Raw genomic sequence first — 18,491 nt, forward strand, 5'->3', positions numbered from 1 at the left:
CATATATACATCACAAACACACATCTATACACAACAAACATACATATATACATCACACACACCTATACATCACAAACACACATCTATACATCACAAACACATCTATACATCACAAACACACATCTATACACAACAAACATACATATATACATCACACACATCTATACATCACAAACACACATCTATACATCACAAACACACATCTATACATCACAAACACACATCTATACATCACAAACACACATCTATACATCACAAACACACATCTATACATCACAAACACACATCTATACATCACAAACACACATCTATACATCACAAACACATCTATACATCACAAACACACATCTATACATCACAAACACACATCTATACATCACAAACACACATCTATACATCACAAACACACATCTATAGATGACAAACACATCTATACATCACAAACACACACCTATACATCACAAACACACATCACTGCACTCACCAAACAGTCAGCCACCACTATCAATAATTGCTTATAAAATTAAAAAAAAATATTTCTCTTTGCTTGAAACACTCATATAGAGTAATTTACACTTGTTAATATATTTTTAAAAAACATGTTTGCTAATATATTCTTTACAAAACATTTACACTTGCTAATATATTCTTTACAAAACAAGTTCCTTTTAATCTGGCATGAAGATGCATTTTTGATCTTCTGGTCACATGATCATGTTAATTTCCATTGAATTTCATAAGACTATTCTGGTTCATTGGTTTTCATGAAGATATTGTTCAAATCTATCAAAAAGAAAAATGTTTGCTCAGTATCAACACTTGAACAGCACAGGAGTGTCGACGTGTTTAATATCATCTGCACAATATTAAATTTAAAACCTGAAACATTTTGATTAATCTTACATTTAGGCTATAGTTCACCATTTCATCTTACAATTAGGCTGTAGGTCACCATTTCATCTTACAATTAGGCTGTAGGTCACCATTTCATCTTACAATTAGACTGTAGGTCACCATTTCATCTTACAATTAGGCTGTAGGTCACCATTTCATCTTACAATTAGGCTGTAGGTCACCATTTCATCTTACAATTAGGCTGTAGGTCACCATTTCATCTTACAATTAGGCTGTAGGTCACCATTTCATCTTACAATTAGACTGTAGGTCACCATTTCATCTTACAATTAGGCTGTAGGTCACCATTTCATCTTACAATTAGGCTGTAGGTCACCATTTCATCTTACAATTAGACTGTAGGTCACCATTTCATCTTACAATTAGGCTGTAGGTCACCATTTCATCTTACAATTAGGCTGTAGGTCACCATTTCATCTTACAATTAGGCTATAGGTCACCATTTCATCTTACAATTTGGTCACCATTAGATCTTACAATAAGGTCACCATCTTACAATTAGGCCATAGGTCACCATTACATCTTACATTTAGGTCACCATTACATCTTATGATTAGATCACCATTACATCTTACATCTAGGCTATAGGTCAACATAACATCTTACAAATAGATAATTTAAAAAAAAAATCTAGCATATAGTTTCCATGACAACCACCCAGAGGTTACCTAGCTGGATTTTTTTTCTTATGAATTCAACTAATCTTGCAGTGCTTTAACAGATTGCCATGGCAACCAAAGCTTTTGTTTACCCAGCAAAATCTGACGACTTTAATTTAAATGAGTCCTGAAGTGTTTGTTTTTTTTTTGAGTGAAGCTAAGAGTGTTTTTTTTTTAATGAAATTACAGTGGGCTTGGGTTTTTGCTATGCTTAAGTTTGCATTGAGCTGGGGTTTTGGTTTAGATTAGCTGCAGCTTGCAATTATCTAAACAGAAAATCTGTACTCTTCTTAAAAATACATTTCTTTGGGATAAAAACAAATTCAATCTTAATATTGTTAAACGGCGACTGGTATTACATACAAAGTTAAGTGATGTCATGTGTTTTGTTTTTATCCTGAACGTTGGGTAGTTAGCGCAACCCTTGAGAACCTCTGTACTCTGTTTGTTGTCCTGTTGCTGAGCTAGCCATACTTCTGCTGGGTTCAGCTGTTTTGTGGTTCTCAAACTTGTCAGACTGTACCCTGTACTGAGTGTAGACGGCCAACTGATGAATGTTACAATGAGACTAGTTCTAGTGTGTGTTGGCCTTCACAGTGGGGTTTTCTCCCTTTAGCCCAGTGGTGTTTTATTTTTTAATAAATACTATTTTATTATGTTAAACTCTTTCACTGGAAACTCATTATTTAATGTGTTTTTTTCAACTCTAGTTTATAAATATGAACTAAACATCTTTGTCCAGATTTATGTGACATTTTTATGCCAATTTGGCCAATCCCATTTTTTAAAATTGTGTCAGGTTTGTATCAACTGATTTGTTTTTGTTTTTCTTTTTTTTCCCTAAACTTTGTATGGGGGAACTTGCTTTGGTTTGATGCATGCAATAGAGCAATATACCAGAGGACAACACAGTCAGAAGGGGGGAGAGTTCCTTGCCTGTCCACAGCAAGACTGGCACCATATATGACACTGATGCCGCAGAACTGGCCAGGTACAAGCAGGAACTTGAGGAGAGGAAGAGAAGAAGGGAGAGGGAAAGAATACGAAGACTAAACGAAAGTAGAGATAACGGAGACGAACGGCGGAATCAGTGGAGGATAGAGGAGGAGAGGAAGAGAGAGAGAGAGAGGGTACAGGCTGAACAGGAGAGACAGAGAGTAGAGAGAGATCGCTTGTTAAAAGAGGAAGCTGAGAGGAACAGAGTCTCAGAGGAAAGGAGAAAATTGGAGGCTGAGAGACAGAGAAGGTTGGACGAGAGGAAGAGACTGGAGGAGGAAAGAGAGAGACAGAGGCAAGAGTTAGAGAGGGCAGAGAGAGAGAGGAGGCTGCTAGAGAGGGAGAGGCTAGAGCGTGAGAGGAGATTGCAAGGGAGACAGGTGCCAGAGAATCAGAGATGGAGGCCGTCCACTAACCAGAACATTTACAACAGACGAGACCAGCAGACGCCGTGGCTTAGTGTGCAAGATAAATTCCGCCTGCCAAACCAAGCCGTGTCTGTGACCCATGTCCGAGTGGTCGGCACTGACCAGCAGGACGAACAGGTCCAAGACAATAAGCCACGGGTAATGACTTTTGTTTCGGTACCCTGCCAGACTGCTTACTGCGTGCTCATAGGGTCAGGGGCTTCATAAAATGCTTACCTTAGAGTCACTGATTTCTTATCATAGTCTTTAGCCTCTGCTCTACTATAGCCACGTGTATACATGGTAGGCAGCGACATATTTATCCTGGTCCAAAGCCACTTAACAATAAAAAATAATGCTGATTATTGTCAATGTTATTTCAACCATTGTTGACAAATAGTATTTATAAAACTCACATGTTTAACATCACAGCCTTAAAAAATGCTTTACTTTAATCTATATATTTTTAAGCGTAGTTTATTTTTTAAGACAACATGGAGTATTAATTTTTTTTTTAAATTTAAATATATTTAAATTAATAAATTTATAAAATGTGTATTTTAAAACAAAAAAAAATTAAATCTTCAATACTACTTAATTGTTAACCAAGAATCTATTCTGGTTTTTTTTTTTCTATAATATATATTTTTTTATTTTTATTTTTGAATAGACCGAAGCTATTTTAAAATTTAAAACAAAATGATTTATTCTGTAAAAGTAAAGTTTTAAAAGTGTTAAAGTAAATGCGAATAAAACTTTGGCTGACCATGAAAAGTGTGCACACATCTCAGCTGCTTTAGCTACTGCATGAATATTCATGACTCATAGAGAAGTTTTCACGTGTAGTTCTGTACTGCTGATGTACAGCTTAATAATTCATTACACATTCTTGTTCGTTTTTTTTCTTTGTACTCTGATTTTTCATTTTAAAAAAAAAACTTTATTTGTTTTAGGTAGAAGAATTTACTCTTGTAACTGTGGTAACAAACTTCATTCTAAGACAACCTTTAACCTTAAGATAGTTATAGACTCACTTTGGTTATGGGCAGTTAACTTTTTTCTTGTCACCACAGTGGTTTCCCTTGATCCTTAGTAACACAGACACACTCAACTAATGAATGTTTTTCTGTTCTTTTTATTATTGTTGTTGTTTCTATTTTTCATGATAACATAAGAGCTTAGGATGCTGTCTAGCAGATGTATGTCATCAGCTATACGTGATAAAAAGCTTTCATCTTTGCTTATCTTTTTCAAATTATATTAGCTAGCAGCCAACCATTCTTAATGAAGTTAGCTAAATAAATACTTTAATAATTTACATCACATATTTCTACTTAATATGCATTCAATATAAATACCACAAAAATATTAATTACAATAATTGATGATAATGTTTAGATAAATTAATTTAAGTTTATTGAATAAAAAAATAATGATTAAATAACAAAACAAAATTTTTAGAAGGCAAATACAAAAACTATTGAGCCCAATGTTGGGAGGTAGGGGACATGGGGTTGCATGCAGACTGTACTTGATGTGTTTTTTCTCTCTTATCTATCTCATAAGCCATTTCCATTTCAGTCCAACCCAAGTTCTGAGACAGTAAGTTTATACCTGGCTATTGGCCAGGCCACTGGCCAGGCGGCCACAAACTTGGTGTGCTCTGCATGCTAGCTAGATCCAGTGCAATCCATTAACACCAGCCGATGTTTTACAATCTTTTTGGTTTCCATAACAGATTTAATTTAGATTAAATTAGAGTAGGACCCAAAGACTACTACAGCCATTCTGACAGCTACAGCAAATCTGGTACCTAAAGTTAACTGGCTGTTTAAAATTATGACAATCCTTATAAAAACAAACATGAATGACTGCTGAAATTGGCTCCCAATTAGCAACTGAAAAATTTGATTTAGTTTTTGATTATTTTATTTGTTGCACCGGTACACTTTTGGGTTTGAAATTTAATTTTTGTTTTTTTTAAACACAAAAAGTTAAAACATTGTATGTGTTACTGTCAGTTGTCATTAAATATAGGCTATATTTAACCTTAAACAACCTTCATTTAAATAATTGTGATAATCAATGGCTTAAACTTAAATGTTAAAATTGCTGACTATGTTTGTTTTAATCTAATTAAAAAAAGGTGTTTTTGGCAGCGATATTTCAATAACAATTGCTTTATGTAAATACTTAACATTATTAAAATGTGAACTGGCAATTGAATTTCTCTTTGTGCTAACTTTATTTGGAAACTAACTTTTGGCCAGGTTTTTAACAAACCAACAACTAACTGCTTTTAGCTAACCAAATTTCCCGTCTGCTTTGAGTGAAGTGTTTCTAGCTGTAGACCTCTTGTCATCTCTGCATTATGACAGTGCCAACTGTAGACCAACAGTTTTTATTTGAATTCTTATAAGTGTAAATTTCAAAACATTTTTTTAGAAATCTGTAACAATTGCATTTTTAAACATCTGCTTACATTTCTAAACTGAATTCTTTAAAATCATTTGTCTTTTTCCACAATATCTTAACAAATTCATTTTAAATTTTCTAGAACTGTACTTTGTAATTTGTCTATACCAATCATCATTATTTTAATTGTACTGGGCTTACTCCAAGTTACAATTAGTTTTGATTATTATGCTGTTACTTTCCGCAGACTACACCGCTACCTTCAATAAATGTTCCCATTGCTGCATCACTTGTTCAAGGTCCCATGGTAACTGACTCATTTAATCTCTTATAAAAGTTTTGTAAAGAGTTAAAGCTGTTTTTTTTTTAGTAAAAGAATAATACAAAATACGATGAAAAGAATGTAAACTTTTCTAATAAAAGAATAGTATAAAATGCTATGAAATAATGTAATTTTTTTTTCTAATAAAAGAATAACATAAAATGCTTTTGGAAATCATGCAAACTTTTCTTGTACAAGAGTAATATAAAATGCTCTAAAATGATGAGTTAACTTTTCTCGTACAGCTCCACCTGATAGCACTGGATAGGTCCATGTCTGGTCACATGAGAGGTTTAAGTGGTGTAGACCGCGAGTGCCACAAAGAGGCACTGCAGCATAAGCTCAGTGGATCATACAGGGCGTTCATCTCAACCACAGACCAACATCTTAGGTCTATCATTCATTACCAAAGGGACAGGCAACTTCCCATAGTTAATCTCAAGGTAGGCAGACCATTGGTTTAAGGTAGGCAGACCATTGTTTTAAGGTAGGCAGACCATTGTTTTAAATTTCTTTTTCAGGAGATGTTTTACTTTACCAACAAAACACCACATTTTTTGAGTGATGATTTTAATTTATTTTCACTTAATAATTGAATTTTTGTTTTCATATGTCTAATAGCAGCAGTATAATATTTTATTGGCCTTTAATTTAATGTTTTTATTGAAAAAAAAAGAGTTGTAACCTACATCATAAATAACACAAGATCATTAGGCATCATGAAATATGGTATAGCACATATGACTGAGTTTTAAAATTAAAAGGATTGTTGTTTTAGTTGCAATATAGTTCTAAATGAAAAGTTTGATAGATTATGTAGGTGATTTCTGTCAGTGTCTGAACTTGTGTTAATAATTTTCCTGTCAACCCCCAGAATCAGATTTTGTTTAATTCCTGGGAAGCTTTAACTGACGGCAATGGCGCAGTGTTCAACAGCGAGACGCCAATTTACTCTTTTAGCGGCCGGGATGTCATGCTGGATAGTACATGGTCAGTCATTGGTCAATTTTTAACCAACTTTTTGTCTAATACTAATATTAGCAGTCATTGGTTAACTCCCAACACACACTTTATATTTAATACTACTGTTGTTACCGTTATTGAATAAATTAAATAAATAAATTCAATATTAGTAATATGTCAATTTTAATATATATTTCATATTTAATACTAATATTAATATTATCACTTATTGGTAAATTTTTAAAATAATTTTATATTTAATACAAATATTATCAGCGATTGGTCAATTTTTAACATAAATTTTTGTTTAAGGGGATACACTCTGTTTATTTCTATTTTTTAACAATTTAAGATCTTACGCCTTTTGAATATTTTTACATTTTTACCATGTTTGCACATGGAATTAAGAATTAAACAGAAAAAAAAACGGTTGAAAACAATTACGGTTGTCATGGAAACCCGAAGAAACCTCTACCAGTTTGAATTTTTGGTTCTTTTAAAAACGCTACGGTTTTTCAGTATATATAAAAACTTTTGTCACTACTACTTTTTGATAGAACTACTCTTCAGAATTCCACAAAGTCCAAAAAATTGCACCCATTTTAGTATGCAAAAGTTTTAAAATTTGCATACCATTTGCAATTATAGTTACTGCTGAAGCTATAAAATAGTTGGTTTTCTTATATATTACTACTTTAAGTTAGTGTTAGTTTATTAAATTTTTAAACAAAACATATTGCTTCTTCGTGATTTAATAATTGTAAGGTAACGAACATCAAACATATTCCAGCTGTAAAAATATCTGCTTATGTTGTTTTTCAAGTGCAAAATGTTTTTTGTTCTTTTTGATATAATTTTTTACTTTTTTCTCAAAACTTTTTTGAAACTGTGATTAAACATTTTTAGACATTTAAAACTAACTGCTTGCTGAGTTTACACAAAAGTTTTTAGTAAAGCTACATAGTATATACCATGTTCGTGAGGCAAGTAGTGGGGGCTTTTTTAGTTCTCTGATTATTTTTAGACAAAAGTGTAGGCCACACGGGGTTAAATTTTGTAAAAAAAAAAAATGGCCACTAGAAGAAATTTCATAACTAAAAAGATTTTTTAAATCACTAGTTTTTCATCTAAAGTACCTTCTTACAGACAGTTACTAAAAATGTGAAAATCTGTGCGTAAACATTTACTTTTCCATAAAAAAAAGTGAATTAGCTGACAATTGTTAAAAGATTCTTCAAAAAAGTACACTAAATAAACTATCTAAAATATTTTTTATTTTTAGAATTATAGAAAATAAGTTCTCTATCAGGTGCCCCCCCTCCCCCTAAAAAATAAGTTAAAGCAAATGAAAATATAATAATCTTTAATCAATAAAACAAAATAATACTTTTGCATGCAATATTTTCAATTGGTGAACAACGTTTGAAAAACAGCAAACTACAAGTGTGGTTTAAATTCAAACTATACATTATTTATCTGACAACCTCACTTATGTGTATCTAACCATTTCCATGTTTAATTTAGGCCACAAAAGATCATCTGGCACGGCTCAAATGAGAGAGGAGAACTTTTGACAGATAAAATCTGCAACAAATGGCACACAAGGTCCAACTCAACAGTAGCCGCGGCCAGCTCGCTAATGAAGCACAAGCTGCTGAACCAAGAGGAATACACCTGTAATAATGCCTTTATTGTTTTATGTATAGAAATCTCATCCAGGCGAGACTGAAGTGTTGGGGTGGGGGTGAATCTGGTCATGTGAGGTGTGTCTGGTCTATCTGTGTGAGCCGTTGGGTGGGGTTAGACTGCTCACTCTCTGCTTGGTGTCTCTGCTGTGTACATGACATACTCTCCCTTTGTACACTTTGATGTACACATGAGAGACTGACAGCCATAAAATATCTTGTGTAAAATAGCTTTTGAAGAAGTTCACGGTGTGGTGTACAGCTGATATGGACTTGTTTGTTTTTTAGAACAAAAGTGTCAAATATGAAATGAAGGATTTCAAATCCCTAGCACTAAATGAAGATACAACTCTGTCTTTGCCAGTATTATGTTTTAGTCTACAGAGTGGGTACAAAATGTTGAGTTAAATAGAGGGAAGCACAAAGTTAGATGTTTCTCTTTAAGTATTTCAATTATTGAGGCGTACTTAGAAAAATGTTTTATTTTTTTTATTGCATAAAAATTGGAACAAAATGTATATCTATTATAAAAAAAGTAATAAAATTAAATGTAATAATGTGACTAATTACCAAAGATAATTAAAAAAGATAAAGTAATGTATCGAAGATAAGAAAACTGAATGGGTTAGTTTGTTTGTGAAATGATTATAACTGTTATCATGTATTTTAACGAGGTGAGAAAAAAGAGCGGTTATAGTCCTGCGCTCTGGTCTATTTATTTTCATGTGATTAGTTGAGCTTTTATTTTTTTTTTCAAAATGGTTTTTATGTGTGCTGTTTCAAAACTCCTGTTTCATCTGTGTGCTAAGTGTGTGTACATTCAGTCACATCTTTTCATGTACTAAGCTGTTTGTGTGTACATAGTCCTCCAGTGTACAAGCTCAATGTGTACAATCTGAAGTAGAGGTTGGAGTGAGGGCTCTTTAATTACATGTAAATACATCTCTCTCTGATCACTAGAAGGTGGGGGACTGCCTGAATGGGTTCTTTTAGCTGCTGGCTTTGAGCTAAAGCTGCCTCTAAAACTGAGCTTAAACTGTATCCAGCTGTGAGCTAAAGCAGCCCATAACTGAGCTTAAGCTGCCCCTGAGCTAAAACTGCCCCAGCTGTGAGCTAAACTTGCTCCCAGCTTTGAGCTAAAATGCCCCCAGCTGTGAGCTAAACCTGCCCCCAGCTGTGAGCTAAAGCAGCCCAGTGTCCCCAGCTGTGTAAACCTGCCCCCAGCTATGAGCTAAACCTGCCCCCAGCTGTGAGCTAAACTGCCCCCAGCTGTGAGCTAAAGCAGCCCATTCAGTGTCCCCCAGCTGTGTCAACCTGCCTTGTGAAGTGAATGTTGAGAGAGGCCAGCTGATGTGATACTTGTTAACATGGCATAATCAATCAATTCTTGGCAATACGATGTTCTAGCAAGTCATGTTTTTACCCACCGTTTTGTTCCTAGATGGTCTCTTGTTCTTTTGTCCACTACAGTATATGCCATTTGTCCACTACAGTGTTTGTCATTTGTCCACTACTGTGTTGGTCATTTGTCCACTACTGTGTTGGTCATTTGTCCACTACTGTGTTGGTCATTTGTCCACTACAGTGTTGGTCATTTGTCCTCTACTGTGTTGGTCATTTGTCCACGACTGTGTTGGTCATTTGTCTACTACTGTGTTGATCATTTGTCCATTACTGTATTGGTCATTTGTCCTCTACTGTATTGGTCATTTGTCCATTATCATATTGGTCATTTGTCCATACTGCATGCCATGTACACAGGATATTTTCTGTTTTCTTCATGTAAGACATTAGCTCTGTATTTATCATCCTCATAGAGAAGACTTTAGTAGCCCATACTGTTCATGTTTGTTTTAGTCATTTTTTAACTACACAATTAGTACCAAAACATTGTGATAAAGTATTTCATTTCATAAAAGAGTTCTCTTGTTTTTTTTAATATCTGCTTGTGGTCAATTGTCTAAGCTGGTCTGAAGTATGTTGCCTTGACCTTCAAACTTGGTCATGTGACAAACAATTTTCTCTTTCTTTCCATGCCGTGCTAGAGTGTATATTAGCATAACACATTCAAATGTATATTATTGCCTAACGCTTTGTTAGATTAACCTCCCTTATGTTATAAATTAACTCCCTTACAACTGAGTTACTGTACCTATCAGAGAATATCTTTTATATTTATGCCCTAACATGTTTATGTCTCTGCTTCATACTCTTACAATATGTTTTTGTTTTATAGCTTCACATTTTATTCAATGAAGTAAACTGAATGTATATTTTTAACAAAGATAAGATTAGTTATATAGTTGGCTTTAGTTGATTCTATTTAACTATTGACGTTCAAATAATTCGATTTTTTAAGTTTTTCATTTATGTTAACTGTATTTTTAAAAATAATTATGATAATTTTTAAACAAGCATGAATAGATGACTAGATCTAGATGTATTTTTTACAAACCATAGTAAGCAGTGGTCCAAAAACATAAAAAACCGAATATATTTGTCTTTCCAAATCCTGGATTGGCAGTATATTGATGGTTCATCTTTTGTAACTAACTTCCCTGCTTTATCAAAGAAACATTTCAATTATGTCATTTACAGCTTCATTTTTTAATATATTAAACTATAAATTTGCTAAATCTAACTAAATTATTAAATTATTATGAAATGTTAAACACTTGTCTAATTTAGGTATGTATGAAATAAAATCGTTAGTGTACCATAAATGAAAAGAGTGAGAAACATTTCCTCTTAGTATTTCATTTTTTTTTCAGTTACTGATAGATAAGAAATGATTTTTTATGTGGAGATGGTGACAAATGTAAACTGGTAAATCATTTCAAAAAGCTGCTTGTAGTCGAATGCTCTCCCTTTAAGAAAAAAGGTCAACCTCATTTCTGCGATTGTCAAATCTGTAATGTTTCTCTAGCTGTTGTTACTATATTTAGATTATAAGTGAAGAGTTCTGTGTAAACTTACACCACTAAACAGAACTGAAGATTTAAATAAAAACCAAAAAACAATGGTGCTACAATTCTATCATTATATATAAAATATGCAACAAAATTTTAATTTGGCTTGGCGTTAATTTTTCTTGTTTCTTATTGTAATTGTTGTGATGTTGTTAATATGTTTACATTGTTCAATCAAAGCTTTTGTCTAGTTGATGAGTGTGGTATTTCTTAGGTAAACTTCCACACAACTGCCATTGGCTCACAATAGCGAACTATAGGAAGTCTTGATGAGTACCCATCATGCTAATGACGAATACACTTTAACGTTTTATGCATCTGGACTTCATGCTTGATGTAAATGTTTGAATTTGTCCAAGGACGACAAAAAACTAATTATTACTTCTGCAAAATCTCAACCTCACAACTGTAAACACTAGACACACAACTCCAGCTCCTCTGTCTGACTAGAAAGATATTCATCTCAATGCTCTCTTTACTCTTATATATTATTTGGAATATTTCATAAGTAAGTAAAGTTCCCTTACAAACCTGATGGTATATGGTGCAAGTAAAGTAGATTTCTTCGTTTCTGTGACCTTGGCAAATTAATGGATAGCGTGGTTAGATACCCATTAGAGCTGGGTGAGCTCAGGGACGAGATTTTACTTAGGTCACAATCTCTGCTTACTATTTTATTTGCCTGTGGGTTTACAGTCTAATTATTGCTCATGAGGCAATTTCTTTGATACTTTTCAGATGTGTGCATTAATTTTGGAATTAAGAAACAAATTGTGACATTTAGAAATGGTTATAAATTTAGTTACAAGATACTTGATAACAGACACAATTTATTCACATTTTCTGAGTGATTGGGGTGTGGTTACATAGGAGCTTACATTTTGTATTTCTTAAACAATGTAATACTTATTACGTGAGAGATTTGTTTATCGGTAAATAGCACAAACTTCTTACTTATTTTACCCAATCCACAAAACTTTACAACGTTGGATGCAACTCCCTTTGTATACGTTCCACACAATTTGTTACCATAAAAAGATTATGAAACTTATAATCTGAACACAAATCTATTACAACACTACTAAAAGTAAAAATTAATAACAATGACTTAGACTTAGATTGAGTTCAAATAAAGTGTAGGAAAGCCTCGGCAAACTATTCACAAAAATGTACAGAAACTAGAAATGCTGCAACAGTAGAAAAAAAAAAACTTTAAAAAATTAAAACGAAGACATCAGAAGATAATAACAATAGATATTAATAATATTAATTAATTTAATTAATAATTATAGATAGATTATATAATATTATAATATATATTATATTTGGTAATCTATCGTTTTAGCGTAATCAACTCACTACATAAAAGACGACGGCTATTACAATTTAACAAGAAAACAACAATACATAATCTTTCGACCTAGAACAGGCCACAACAGACTAAATCAACACACGCACAAAAAACTGAAGGTTGGGTGTAGCGAAATGTGCCCTTGTGGCAAGGCCCCGGAAAACACGGGGCACGTACTCCAGGAATGTACTCTGTATAGCCAGGCAAGAGTCAGACACTGGCCCCAGCCCACCCCACTCAGGGAAAAATTATATGGGACACCTGACAAACTGGAAACCACAGTCCGGTTTGTCCACGAAGTTGGACTTGTTGTCTGAATCCTCCACCATATTCAAAAATTAAGAACGAAGAAGAAGAAGAAGAAAGCGTAATCAATTCGGCTGAAGTAGTAATGTAGTTGTAAGGTAAAGATTACCCAATTATCTTTAGTATTTTAGTACAATATCCAAAAATAATTTAAAATATATTAATATTTATTATTTAGCCCATATTCACTAGGAGCCTTATCCCTACATTACTTGTGCCGGCCGAATTGATTAAGCTTAAACAATAGATTACCATGACATGAAAGAAACTAGCCAATTTATTTCTTGTCTTCATCAGAATACAAAGTTTTTGATGAAGACATTCAAGTCTTGACACACACACAAGTTTAATGGAGGGAGGCGCCATTTTGTTTGTTTACATTAGACAAGGGGAGAGAACTAACAGTTACAGATGGATCACCACAAACCCTCCCCACAATAATTTCCTTCAGAGTCTGATCCACTGTGGAGGTGTGCTAACCACCCCACATACCCTAGCATGTATACAGTAGCTCCACTGGAGCCTGGACATGTACATGTGGTGTACGTGTACTTGGACCAAACTCTCCTCTTATGTTTGTGAGTCCATTGTCCTACAGAGACCTGTTTAGAACAGCCATGAGGATGTGACACTATAACGGTTAACTTGTCCTCTTCAACAAATCTCCTGTATTTGTCCCTTACCTTCCTCCATAGAACATCAAAGTGCTGACACATCTTGTCCAGTTCATTAAGCAACTTCAAGTCACATGACACACATATAAACAAACACCAGTCTCCCTTAATGTCTGACCAATCATGCACCATCCAGCCATCAAGACTGACCCCAGGACTTTTATTGTCATCAAAACCTACAACACAATTGGCCTGTGTCGCCTCACTGTCATCAAACACCAAGTGTGTGGCTGTTACCACACAAATCACCCCCCACACTTTGCTGGGTGTGTCCGAGTGTTGACACTTGCCACATTGACAAGTGCCCTTGTTGTGTCTCTCTGTGTACTTGAACACACGCCGCACCCTCCCCGTCCCTGTCCTCAACACGTCACTTCCTCTGGTGTTATAAAATGGATACTGACCACTGAAGCATGGAGCAGACTTTGGTCTCTCTAGACTGGTGTACTTGACCTTTATCAGGACCGTTAGGGCAGACAAAGCTTTGATTACCTCCAACATGATGACGTCACGGTAGCGTGAGGGGAGATGACCCAAGTTAAAATCATTAACAGGTATAAAGTTGACATGACCTGGATTTTTCTTACAGCCGATACAGTGCTTGTGTAAATCAGCTTCACCTCCATAGCAGATCTCAGCTAATTGAGATAAAGGGTAAATAATTATATACATCGATAATGTTTTTCAAAAACAGTCTACACTGTAGTATATTTTTAAATGATCAATATTTAAGCTAATATTATTATCAATTTAAAAGTAATCATAAATGACTATAAAAATGTTTATGACATGAATAAATAAAAAAAATTTAATAGCTAAGGAATATTACCAGATTAAAATAACACATCATTTACACAGTGAATGTTTACATAAAACATTTTAATAAACATTTTAGTTGCTTACCTGGGACTAAGCCAGATTTTCTTTGTAGTGTCTCCATTTTTAGATCTTTTAAAGTTGTTATTTTCTGAGAAAGAAAATGAATTTTAGACTAAAGAATTTACCAGCTGTTGTTAAAATGATGGTAATACATTTCTACAAATTAAGATAGAGTTGCAGAATTTATATTTTGATCTGTATGTTATAATTTTCTGCTTTTATATTACATTTATTATACCTTCAAGATCATTTGAAATTTAATTTTTCTTAGAAGTCCTTGCATTGACAATGTAAATAAATGTTAATTCTAAAGTAATGTTTGACACCATAGATAATCTATTTTTGCTACAAACACACAACATAATGCTGCTGTTGTGAACAGAAGATTACAATACTGGTCTATGAGGGCACAATACCATCACACATGATCTATTCAATGTTTACCTTCGTTAAGCTACAAATAATATTGTTTATCCTTACCTAGAACAGCAGCAACAAATTATCTTTCAGTCTGTTGTCTCAAATTCTAAACATTCTGCAAAACTCAGGGACAAAAATATAAAAATAAAAATCTTTACACAATTTCATAGTCTTTAGCTCAACAATAACCATAAGTTGCTTAATTTCTATATAATTATTTTTAAGTCATTTTCAATATCTGATGGTTTGTACTTCAATATGTGGTGTCACTGATTAGTAATGACATATAGAGAAACACACAAATGAAAACTCACCGATGGTCGTGAAGATATGTGGGTTGAATTTAACAATTTTTTTATATGCTGTCTAATGTTGTCAGAGTCTTTGTAACATACCGTCAATTATTTGATTGCGTGCACATATACTTCTGTTTACTTTCTAATATAATGAGGATTATCCTAAAATAAATAACAATAGTTCAGGCTAGAAATTTTGAAATTATATCAAGTTCCAATTTTGTAATGAATACACACTTTTAAATAGTCCTACTTATTTCCACATTATAAGTTGAACACATCAAATACCTGTAGCTAGTGACAAACAAATTACTAAGCCTTAATTTAAGGTTACACTAATTATCATCTTATATGAGATAAACAATTGGTTATTTTTTTAGTCAAGTAATTACTAATGAGTTTGGATAATGTTTACAACTATAAGAACTTAAATATTTACTATTATTTACCTATATACTATAGTATATAGTATATAGTATATAGAGATCTATAACTTCATAAGCCTACATTAGGCGTGGTGCAATGTTTAAAAGATGCAGTTCAACAAATAGCTTTTAATAATGCTGATACAAAATGCAAACTGTATTATGGTAAATATTATCATGACTAGCTGATCATTAAATTACATTTTTTTTAAATTGCATTAATCATAATAATAGTCATAATAATAGTAATAGCTCTGGTTAAGTTTAGGCCAGTTTAGGGTCAAGAGCGGACCCTTTTGGTTCCCGGTAGTCTTGCACCTCCACTTCCCCACGCCATCAACGTTATATAAATAAACTAAACTATTCAATAATGTGCTTTAAAATTTGGTAATCCCTTAGTTTAGCGTCGGTTATTATTCCGGAATCGTATAGCAGTAAAAAACAGTGAAACAATAACAAAGTCTGTGACACACTTCCGGAATTCACCGGAAGTACCGTAAACCATACTTTATTTGGCGTCTTCTTTTATTTTTTAACAGAATGTTTAAAATTTGAATAGATTTATTTTTGTAATCATTTTTACATTTTGTAATCATTTTTACTATTTTCGTAATCTAGATTTTTTTACTTGGCCTAGCAGCTAGATATCTAGCTTGATCTAGATTTAATTAATTAATGGTCGCAAATCCGCTGCAAGCCAAAAACATTAAATTATTACATTTGATACATTATTTATATATATATATATGTTTTTATTTTTAGATCTACTAATTTAAATCTACTATTATATTTATTCTTGTTTCCTTTAGTCGATTAAACTTAAAAAATTAAAACATTAATTTACTACAATCGACTTTCAATTTATTTATATTTCAATGGTCAAATAAACCATGGTTTACCGTAACTCTAGTTACCGAAACTCAACAAACATTACCCGATAATTTCCGACGCTAAACTAAGGGATTACCTAAAATTTATTTTGATTTGAAAAAATGTTAGGCTTATAAGTTATATAGGTCTAGAAAATAATTCTGTTTTAATTATGGCTTACCCTTTTTAGTTACGAGCTTCGTCTCTTTTCCCTGTGAATGCTGGGATATCTAGAATTTCCGTTTGCGTGGATATAAATATCACTTCTTAGAAATGTATTTTTAGATTTTTTTTCTTTCCAAAATGAAATAACTCGCCACGTCATTTGGAGTGGTCTTCACACACAAAGAAGGAAAGGAATAAAGATGCGCAGATTTAGATCTATTATATTATAATATATAGACAAATGGGGACAGCATCGCCCAGCGCTAACCCAAAAGTTTCTAGTTCGAGTCCGGGTTCAAATCAATAGAACGACCATGAGTCTACCAAGCTCTGATGGGCACTCAACTAACTTTGGGGGAAACAAAAGGCGGCTGTGCATAGTGCTGACCATATTATTTCACTGTATATAGAAATTGTATGTTTCTAGTAATTTATTTTAAATTAAAAAAAAAAAAACAACAACAACAACCTAATAGCGTTAAAAGAAAATACAGTTCTCGTGTTAGTCATCATAAAAAAGATACAATAGGTAATGTAATAAATTATAGCTATACTTATTATTATGTTAATATTATGCATTATATATGTGTGTCCTTTTAAATTTTGTTTGTACCAAGTGACGCTGTGATTTGTGCTTTAAAGGTTATAAAGTAACATGTGTATGTGCTATTACATAATTCCTACTTGTATCATATCCGAATGGCACGACATAGACAATAAATTACGGGGATGTTTGCCTGAAAGTTTCATGTTCACATCGGAGTCAACCCAGCCCTGATGGGTACCTGACTCACCTTAGGGAAAGGAAAATTGGTTGAGCGTTGTGAAATATGAAGTGTTTTGTATGAGTATGAGTGTATCTGAGTGTTTACTTAATTATACGTTTAGAGCCCTTATGAAGCAAATGGCTCACTACTGAACTCGTTGGGCAGCTCTCTTTAGTTAGGCCTACATAAGCCCAGCAGCCCTTGTATGACCGGCTTTTCTTTTCCCCTGGGGATTCCTGTCTAACGCTTGACTTGCGATGGGATCCTCTTTTGTTCTCAGATCATGCAGGGTCCATCCTCATTTGCGGGATTTGCCCAGTGGCGGAACTAGAAAAATAAGGCTCCCCCGCAAAAATAAAATATTAGGGCTCATATATATATATATATATATATATATATATATATATATATATATATATATATATATATATATATATATATATAATCTATATCCTTACTGAATAATTTATTCTATTTAATAGCAATATACAACCATTCTGAGACAACAAAACAGACAAAATTAGTCCAAACTCATTTTGGGCCAGAAATAATTAAGTCTATATTAAGTTATGCTGGTCAAAAGTATATAAAGACGTAAGCTTGATTTGTGAATGGTTTCTCGCGTTATGTTTATTTTTATAGTTTTTTGGGTTTTTTTAATATTAAGTTTGAAAACATTGATTTTTATAGCTATACGATTGTTTAGTACTTCTTATTTAAATAATAATTGGGTGAATCAATTGCTTTTTACTTTACAAAACTATTTAAATGAGCTTCATGGAAACCCTTATTTTAAAGGTAAGTAAGTCATGGAAGTAGTGTGAACGTTTGCCTTCCTTTCAAACTATAGCTCTTGTAGATTTTAAAATATTTTTCTACGCAACAGTGTGTGATAGTAAGTTTAGATCAATATCTGCTATAGTAGATTTTTTTTTACTAAACCACTTTCAAGTTGCATGAAAAACATATTTTATGAAAAAAAGAGTGTTTTTTGGTCGGAACTGAGC

At 33.1% G+C, this 18,491-nt stretch overlaps 2 protein-coding genes across 4 annotated transcripts in view; one reads left to right on the forward strand and one right to left on the reverse strand.

Moving 5' to 3' along the window:
* LOC131945832 (collagen alpha-1(I) chain) overlaps window positions 1–11,431 on the forward strand; it is a 37,573-nt gene extending 26,142 nt beyond the window's left edge. Inside the window, exons 24-28 of one of the 2 annotated variants that reach the window (XM_059306442.1) lie at window positions 4,559–4,579; window positions 5,640–5,699; window positions 5,960–6,157; window positions 6,589–6,704; window positions 8,202–11,431. In XM_059306442.1, coding sequence (XP_059162425.1) covers window positions 4,559–4,579; window positions 5,640–5,699; window positions 5,960–6,157; window positions 6,589–6,704; window positions 8,202–8,406 — 600 coding nt within the window. In that variant the 3' untranslated portion in view covers window positions 8,407–11,431. The remainder of the gene's footprint in view (window positions 1–4,558; window positions 4,580–5,639; window positions 5,700–5,959; window positions 6,158–6,588; window positions 6,705–8,201) is intronic. The other variant, XM_059306443.1, reaches the window with a different exon arrangement.
* Window positions 11,432–12,976: 1,545 nt separating this feature from the next.
* LOC131945838 (uncharacterized) lies at window positions 12,977–16,771 on the reverse strand. Of its 2 annotated transcripts, none has more exons than XM_059306449.1 (5): window positions 16,734–16,771; window positions 15,276–15,419; window positions 15,022–15,076; window positions 14,566–14,629; window positions 12,977–14,300 (listed from the first exon to the last, which is right to left on the reverse strand). In XM_059306449.1, exons 4-5 carry the CDS (start codon window positions 14,600–14,602, stop codon window positions 13,405–13,407), a joined length of 933 nt encoding a protein of 310 aa, XP_059162432.1. In that variant the 5' UTR covers window positions 14,603–14,629; window positions 15,022–15,076; window positions 15,276–15,419; window positions 16,734–16,771; the 3' UTR covers window positions 12,977–13,404. The 2 variants fall into 2 exon arrangements, with proteins under 2 accessions (XP_059162432.1, XP_059162433.1); XM_059306450.1 differs by lacking the exon at window positions 16,734–16,771 and adding an exon at window positions 15,884–15,947.
* Window positions 16,772–18,491: the final 1,720 nt, after the last annotated feature.

This window comes from Physella acuta, unplaced genomic scaffold (genome assembly GCF_028476545.2).
Source record: "Physella acuta isolate Inbredline_101_S28 unplaced genomic scaffold, ASM2847654v3 ptg000537l, whole genome shotgun sequence".
Lineage (NCBI taxonomy): Eukaryota > Metazoa > Mollusca > Gastropoda > Physidae > Physella > Physella acuta.